The 9,271-nt window shown below is 36.3% G+C and overlaps 1 protein-coding gene across 9 annotated transcripts in view; it reads left to right on the top strand.

Annotated features, from left to right (window-relative positions):
* The first annotated feature begins 2,077 nt into the window (after positions 1 to 2,077).
* The window catches only part of LOC139972151 (serine/threonine-protein phosphatase 4 regulatory subunit 4-like), a 72,178-nt gene continuing 64,984 nt past the window's right edge, over positions 2,078 to 9,271 (top strand). For 5 of the 9 annotated variants that reach the window (XR_011794592.1, XR_011794591.1, XM_071979130.1 and 2 more), the window contains exons 1-2: positions 2,079 to 2,338; positions 5,761 to 6,036. Coding sequence is in view for 6 of the 9 variants with exons in the window: in XM_071979130.1 (XP_071835231.1) it covers positions 5,917 to 6,036 (120 nt within the window). In the remaining 3 variants the exon portion in view is untranslated. Of the gene's footprint in view, positions 2,339 to 5,760; positions 6,037 to 9,271 lie in introns of all 9 variants that reach the window. The other 4 variants (XM_071979131.1, XM_071979129.1, XM_071979132.1 and 1 more) reach the window with 2 other exon arrangements.

Here is a 9,271-nt window from a genome sequence, read left to right as displayed (position 1 = left end):
TTCTAAGAGTAGCGCCACCATGAGTTGGCGCAAAGCGTACAAGAAAATTTTGGCTGAAAATGCCTCCCAGATCGCTGGAAATGACACTTCCCAGGCCTTGTAAGTTGCATCTTAGCATTTTCTCTTTTGAAAATACTAGCGATATCATAAAAACATTAAAAAAAAAAATGCTCAAGGGGGGGCGGCTGCCCCCTTCGCCCCCCCCCTCCTTGGCTACGCGCCTGCACGCAATTGTCCTTGGAGGTCACCAAAAGAACAAGTTGGCAACAAGATGCCTGATTCTGAGGCGGCATGCTGCGTTTAGTGTGATAACTGTTAGGTGAGTAGATTATAGCGACATTTCTTATTCGGCTTCTGAAAAAACTTCAGCATGGGCTCCCATAATATGCTGCATCGTGTTGAATTCTGAAAACTAATATCTAGTTTTCAATAAAGTACTATCAACCTGTTTGGTATACCTATATCTAGGTATAACAAACATATATCTGTATGTTTTAAAAGGTTTAAACTCTCGTTAAATGTTGTGGAATCATCTTATGCATTGTAATACTTTCTTAAATGCAAAACGGTTACCAGTTTCTTGTAATAATTGACACGATATTTATGAGTCCCTTTTGTTTTATAGTATTTCCATATGCTCCATTCAATTGCCTGTGTGCGGCAATTTTAATTTTTTGATTGGTCATGATACTCATGATGTCATCGTTAAGAGGATATTTCCTCCGCAGGCACTACTCTCTTGCAACTTGACTAAACATCCCGGTAGAAAGAAACCTTTATTTCAGTACCGTGTTTTTAAATTATATATTTTACTGATTGTAACCACTTTCTTTATCTTTCATTGCATCTTTTGTTTTATAATGATGGAGTTGTCTCCTTTAAAACGTGAATTTTCGGCCTGTTTGGTTAACATTAAAGCGTAAATGTAGCCTATACTCTCCTGTAACTTAAAATGTGTGTTAATTAAAATAAAAACAACTCATGAATATTAGCAGTTCCCAAATGACTGATTGTAAGTTATGAAGAATACCAAAGACTTTTTATGTGTATTCGGACAATATTATGGAACTTAAATATATCCATATCTTTGCGGTTTATCAGAATTTGACATAGATGTGCAACACACGGCTTCTTACCAAACCAACAGAGTCACCATAACAATATCGTTAAAATTTAAGATAATATAAATGTGAAAATATAATCTGATTAATGAAAAGCTAAAATTTATTTTACCAAGCAAAAGAAGGCATCAGAGATTTATCACGAAATGAGCGTTATTGAGAGAGTAATAACTAATTAATTAAATTATATTGAATTTTCAACTTTTCGTCTCTCAGACAATTTTCAGAATGATTAAGTATTAGTAACATGTAAAATGCAACAGGCGCGCGCCCCCCTATTAGCCGTCACCGTCGTTTAGCAAAAAAAAAAAAAAAAATTGATGACGACCTTTATGTGAGATGTCGGTGATCGCTCAACCCCCCCCCCCCTCCCGTATGCTTTATTTTTTGTTTGCCAAAAAAAGGTTCTGGCGAAGTTCGGCGGCATAATAGTTTTAGAAACATAGATGGTAATTGTGTTTGTATTATCACTATAAACACTAAGTGACATGCCAGCCATACTAAATTGTGCATTTTGTGTCCATATTTACTGGAAATGTTGCTTATTATTAAGGTCGAAAAATGGATCACATATGGCACCATTTTGCATTTCAGCCCTTCTTCGAAAGCAAAAATTGTCCACCCCTCCCCTTAGACCCATCCCCCAGGACGGCGATCATTCATGCCTGACGCCCCCCCCCCCCCTAGTGGAAAATCCTGGATACGCCCCTGAATGGAAGTTAGAAAATTGACAAAATATTCTTTCATAATTCATTATATGAAGTGACACAAGAATGGTGAAGCTTCTGAACTACGCTACATTGTTCAGGAATTTCAGGTTCGAACGGCATCGTAAAACAAATGTTGAAGATCTACTCTAAAAATCTGCTTAAAATAAATGTCGCCCTTTTCAACATTTGCTAAAAGGAAATACCGCCCTCTACATCACATTTGTGCTCGTTTCTCGTTGATTGGTGTGTAGTCAGACGTACGCAGTATGTACAACTATATATCCTAAATAATACTGATAAAAAGTACTATTTAGTATAAGCTAGGCCTGTATTTACCAACGAAAGTCTTTGATATTACTACGTGTGTTTGCATACAATCATGTTGTTGCAAGTGGTCTGAATGATGTGATTAGGTGGGATTTGTGGAGTATTTATTCTCTTGGTTTATGAACTCGAATTGAGGACAGTGCACATTCGGACCTCGAAGATTTGGTCAATGTTGTAATCGTGAGTTGTCTGCTAATATTTTCTCAAATTTGGGTAACTGTTCCTGTAGTGTAAGATTGAATTTATTGATTTTAAAGTTAGTGTTACTTGTTAATGTTACGGTCACTTAGTGTTAGTTAATCGTGTTAGTTAATCGGCCCGAGTGGACTTAAGCCCTGACCATTATTTACAATTACAATACCTTAACTTAACTGGCCATAACGTAAATGTGAATATATATAACGAGACACTTTGAATCCAATTTTGGTAAATTGATACTTAGGTTTAGAACTAGACCTAGGCTAGGCCTACCCCGATCTTATCAGCAAACAACGAACAGAGGACTAAGGAATTGGGACTAAACTTACGTAGACGAGTCTAGAATTTAACTTCAACCTATGTGTAGCCTAGGCAAGGACTTCCGTAACTTAAAGTGGAACGATAGTGACAGAAAAAAAATCTCTCATTTTCATATATAATGTAGTTCATATGTTACCAAGCAATCCATTTTTTTAATTTTCCAAATAGCACACCGGAAAGTTATAAAAAAGGGAATTATAACGTGGTTTTTTCGTCTCCGTAATTTAGGAATTTGCAAACACTGAAACGACCTTGAACAGCCCTCAGGTCAGTGAATGACGTCACTGTGATGATCTTTTCTGTTGTGAACTGTTCAGTACGGTGCTGTGCGTGCATTTCGTGTCAGCATAACTGTTATTTTCCGGCGTAATGTTCAAGTCATAAATAGATAATGAATATCATGGTGTTGCTTGATTTCTTCACCACGTGTAAGTTTGTTTTTACGAAATTTGCGGCGATTTCGCAACGATTTCCCAATATCTGAAGAGGTAACTCGCAAGCTGACCCAAAGTAACGTAAATCTCAAGATCACGTTTTTGGCGGGTTTTATACAGAGTGATGTATGAATGTGCTCACTTACCAGTCAAACTGGCACAATAACAATAGTGATGATAGTCTCACGCCTAAACGTAGATTAGTATAACATCCGAAAGAAAATCCAAAGTTCTAAACAAAGTAGATTCGCTTGTATGCACTAGGCCTACTGTAAAACATAAACGTTCCTTGTTCCGTGCGTCATTAAATCCAACAGAAAGGTTTCATTGAGCTTGAAATACAACCGCATTTGAACTCAATCGAGTAGTTAGTCTAGCTCGAAAAATTTTCTCACTACATGCAATGCCTTTTGCGTTTATTCACATGCATGCCTCGTGGTTTGGGCTTAGGAGGAATCGTAATCTAGCCCAACTTCACGTAGGTCCGCAAACGGTACTTTCACACTGTGCAAACATAAGTGACAGTGTGCGCTACCGTATAGTAATACTTACACGATGTTTTGTTTCGCTCGAGCATACACATATTTCCTATTCGTATTACATTTAAAGTGGTTTGGAGGGTATGAACACATCTCTGCCCAAAAAAACTGCCTAAGCGACGTCCATGCCCCAATTGAAATTTGCACGTTGATTCTCTCCTCACATAGTCATTAGGTTGTTCACGTCTGACATGTCTTCCAATTCCAACACCTACTGTTGCATTTATCGGGATATATATAAATAATGCGGCATAAAAGCATCAATCTTTCAAACTTTTTTTACTTTAGTGACCTTGCCACACGCAAATTTCAATTTGGTCCGAGATGGCTCTATGACCGATTATTCCGTAATTTACATTGGGGCAGTCAGCTTCACTTAAACGACAAGAAAAAGCAGGAACAATAACACCTTTGTTTCAAGCAGTGTATCAAATCTCCTCTCTTCCCTTTCAATGTTACGTTTACGTTTAAGTTAAAAAAAATCGATGAGGGGCTATCGTATCCAGAGTTTCCGATATCTCTCTCCACTTTTTCCGCTTGGAAAATTGAAAAAACTTATTGTAGAGTCCACATTCGTTCTGTTGCATCCCCCTACAACGCAATTTCTTGGCATTTTGCTAGTGGTTTAAGTTGTTTGTCGAGTCCAATACAGAGTAGGTTGCAACTAAACTTACGCACTAAGTGCACACTGCTGAAGTACACTTCACTTTGTTATCATCAAAATGACGTCACATGTCACTGTAGATCACGTGATCATCAAATCGCTTTTCGCGAAAAGCCCAATTTTTGTTTAAAAAATCAACGAGTTTAGGAATTTTTTTAAGGCCTTTCCCAACATCGGATTGACTTGAATTTTCACATGTGTAATATGGAAACCAACTAGAATACTCTTGAATAAAATCGTATTTTTTCGTCGATGCTGAAAAATCACTATCGTTCATCTTTAAGCATTCAAGCATATCAGATAGACAAAGCCTGATTCTGATGAGAGTAACATGCAGAATAACTTTAACATGGATCGTAACACTTAACTGTAAGTGTAACAGTCTGGCTATATAGGCTAAGTCGGCTAGCCTAGGCCACAATGGTTCATTATCTAAGCTAACTAGCTAGGTCTGAGTCCCTGGCATAATTGCAGAATACCCTTCAAGTTCTACTTATCTGGGCCTAGTCTAGTATAAGTACTAGCTGACTCCAAGTCCGAAGTGACAGTTAACATTGTAGGCTATACTACGTATACTATATATATAAAGGTCTACGCCTAATTATAGCCTATAGCCTGGCTACCTGTACATTGATATTATACTGATCAGTACCACACACTTTATCCCATACACATACACATATAATCATGACGAGATATATGTTTTGCAAAGAAATTTGCTCATATGCAGAGATCAAGCGAATGATAAATTCAACAAATCATCCGTTTGTGTATCAAAACATTAATCTGATGCATGCGTGAACAAATATGTTGCCCTTGATGTGGAACCTACACATACAGTACACTGAATCATTTTAGATTTTAGTGCAAGGGAAGCAAATAATGACTATAAAGACGTTTCTTTTTATGCGAGTCTTCACATCCTTTAATTATCTCTAAGTTGTTATTTTCCTCCTCAATTTATCCATCATGTACCACACATTGTCCTGTCATCTTTAGTCCTTTGCTTAATACCTATTTGCCTACTTCCTGTCAGAATTTATAAATTTGTATTCATACTTAAACAGTTTTCTGATGTTGTTGTGAGCTAATGTGGTGCTGCACTTTATCACAACTACTGTTGCTAAGTTTCCAAGTTCATTATTAACCCTTGCCTTGTAATTAGTGGTGGATAGATTATGTGCAGGATAGTTCTGACTTTTGTGTAAATACCTCCTTTTCCCTCTGGTATGAATTCAGTTAATTTATGATAAATATATCAGATGCTACCTTAATTCAATGTCCACTCCAGTTTATCCAGCTGAAACCAAAAGCTTTAGGGAGGGGGGGGGGGGAGGTCGAGTGAATTTAAGGGGATGGGGATTAAGACCATGGATATGATGGATTGGACAATTTAAATAGAATCCTTCCTTTTTAATTTCATAAACTCTCTTCTTTTTTTTGCAGAGTTTAAACAGTCTAGCACCCAGGAATAGACTGACAATACATGTAAGCTACTCTAATACCTGGAACATGAAAAAGTTTTTGAGTGTCAAAAGGTAAAAAGTTATTTTGTGAGTTGTTCTGAGTCATCCTTAGCTGTGACCTGCTAACGGTCACAAGATGGGTGAAGCCTTTGAATGGGGCAGAATGGAGGATGAAGATGACTTGTTGGATGAGATGGAAAATGATTTAAGGGATCTCAACTTGGACTTGGAGAGAACCATCACCACAGGGCTCAAGGTGAGATAAATTGAGAATGATTCTTTAGAATGCATAACAACTTTGTTGTGGGTTTTAAGTTTTGACTATTTATACTTTACAAAGTCTGTTTGTAGCAATTTTTCAGCAAAGGAACTTATAAAGGGAGAGGGAAAAAAATGTGAACTTACTATAAATGTATTGCAAAACACCTGTGTCGGTAAATATACAAGTTGGAAGACATGATGTTTTGATCCTAACAGGATCTTCTTTGGAAGTTTAAAGGTACTGTAGTCAGTATAGGCCCCGAATTATACCACGCTATAATTGCTACAAGTTTTCATAAAAGTACTTTCCTGGAGGTCTTTACTCTACAAATTGTTCTCAGACATTGTTAAGGAACATGCAAGATGACTGAAAATCCCAGTTAGGAAAATTTCCTCTCTAATAAAAACAGTTTAAGAAGTTTGACCAAAGGTGACCATATTTGAATACCTAGCATATTTGGGTGCCAATACAGCATACCTTTAACTAGCAGTTGTTGATTCCAGTCACTTGTTGTTCTCACACATAGTTTCTATCAATCAGAGATGCCACAGGTTTTCATAGAAAATCCAATTTTTTTATTTATTAAGCTTTCAATTTTTTTCACCCTTTTCCCATGTCACATATATTTATTTGTATCAAGAAAACTTGGACATCTGTCTTTCTAAAACTTCAAACAGTTATTAAAAACAATAACTACCCTGTGTGACTCTGATAATGGATCAACATGCATATATGGTAAAAGTCTAGGTTAATAGGTTTATGGTTTAGTAGGTCAGTGTCTGTTGGTATCCTAAGATGCCTTGATGGTTGCACTCCTTATCTGGAAAACCACTTGACTTCATTGACAATTACTACTACAGTTGGAAGTGCAGTCAAGTTTGTTACCAGTGATACACAGTTCAGAGTCCCCTTTAATTAGTGTAGCCAGTTTCCGTTCTTTTCAATTATGGTAAAATGAACGTTTCAAACACCAGGGATAGCCAAACATTTTCTCTATGGATACACTTCTAAGGCTTTTTACATGAAATCAGTTTCAATCAGAATAACATGTCCTTCTCCGTCATTTCCCTGAGGAAGTTTTTCGATCGTACAAACACAATTCTTAAAGAATTTCAGCATTGAAGTATAAATGTTAACTGCGGATACATCCTCACTATAGGCTTTTTGGCTTAAAGTATTGCACATGTACACAGTACACAGTATATGTTAACTGTCGACAAAACGTCACAATAGGCTATAAATGCTTAAATATTGCACATGTACTCAGCATTGAAGTATATATGTTAACTGCCGATACAGTCCCACTTGGTGTTTGCTTTAATTTATATAGCACATGTACAGTACACAGTACAGTCTAGTGTACTACTATGTCATGAAACAGAAATGTTTGTGCGGCCTTTTCCCCCCATTATAACCCAGTGTGGCCATTTGGTACTTCAGTCAATTAGCCTTCTTTAAATGGCAAATTTATGTGTAGAATTATATTACAGAGGATTTTGTTCGCCACAAATTGCTAAAATGCTAGGTGACAGGACCGAGTGGCTGTTTGACAGAAACGCGATTTCTGTTAAATGGTACATTCATTCGTTTAGCGGTTTTAAAACATTTAAAAGTGGCAACACTACTACTTTGTATTACGATTGGCGGTAGCCCAATGTTTACCAATTGTATGCAGTGCAAATGCAATACACTTGTTTAAACTGCACCAACTAGATTCATTTGATTAGTTTGTATATATTAAACATTTAATAAATGCTATGGCCTAAAGTAGAACCTTTTTAATACATTTGTTTTACATTGCTTAGGAATTTTTCAATGTTGGTGATGGATATATTCTTTCATCAGAGCTATAAAGTTATGGAACATGTGCAGTTAATTTATCTTTAGTACCTTCCTATCAATATTCAGAAGTGTGTGGGATAAAGTCTTCATATTCCAGATGAGTTAAAGATTACGATAGATGTTTGGTTTGGACAATATGAACATGTATACATTACACACTAATTTATGGTTAACCATTATGAAGGATATCTTTTACAATATATTTAACAGAAGCAAGACATAAACATCATCCAAAACTCCAATAACTAAGTGGTTTATCCGTCCTTGATAAATATAGAATCGATTTAAAGAATAATGCTGATTAAAGCTCTGTTTTTGATGTTGACACACTGAACTAGACTGTCTATGAATCCACATAAGAGTATAGAGAGCCTGTGCATGATTCATCAGGAGTAACCATGTATCATCAGTTTATGTTGTAATAATAACTAGTATTGTCATCCTCTACTTGTGGTGTATCCTCATCAGGAGTAACCATGTATCATCAGTTTATGTTGTAATAATAACTAGTATTGTCATCCTCTACTTGTGGTATATCCTCATCAGGAGTAACCATGTATCATCAGTTTATGTTGTAATAATAACTAGTATTGTCATCCTCTACTTGTGGTATATCCTCATCAGGAGTAACCATGTATCATCAGTTTATGTTGTAATAATAACTAGTATTGTCATCCTCTACTCGTGGTATATCCTCATCAGGAGTAATCATGTGTCATCAGTTTATGTTGTAATAATAACTAGTATTGTCATCCTCTACTTGTGGTATATCCTCATCAGGAGTAACCATGTATCATCAGTTTATGTTGTAATAATAACTAGTATTGTCATCCTCTACTTGTGGTGTTTCCTCATCAGGAGTAACCATGTATCATCAGTTTATGTTGTAATAATAACTAGTATTGTCATCCTCTACTTGTGGTATATCCTCATCAGGAGTAACAATGTATCATCAGTTTATGTTGTAATAATAACTAGTATTGTCATCCTCTACTTGTGGTGTTTCCTCATCAGGAGTAACCATGTATCATCAGTTTATGTTGTAATAATAACTAGTATTGTCATCCTCTACTTGTGGTGTTTCCTCATCAGGAGTAACCATGTATCATCAGTTTATGTTGTAATAATAACTAGTATTGTCATCCTCTACTTGTGGTATATCCTCATCAGGAGTAACCATGTATCATCAGTTTATGTTGTAATAATAACTAGTATTGTCATCCTCTACTTGTGGTATATCCTCATGCATGACTCTCTGAATGTCATCAGTAATAATGATTTATAATCCTCATCAACAACACATGCTCCTTGAAAGAGAATCAGTTGTAAATTGTCTGTTGCTGTCAGGAGGCAGCTGATTATCTCATGTTGGTAGAGAGCACAATAC

Source organism: Apostichopus japonicus, chromosome 8 (assembly GCF_037975245.1).
Source record: "Apostichopus japonicus isolate 1M-3 chromosome 8, ASM3797524v1, whole genome shotgun sequence".
Classification (NCBI taxonomy): domain Eukaryota; kingdom Metazoa; phylum Echinodermata; class Holothuroidea; order Aspidochirotida; family Stichopodidae; genus Apostichopus; species Apostichopus japonicus.
This window is presented reverse-complemented; position numbering and strand designations above follow the sequence as displayed.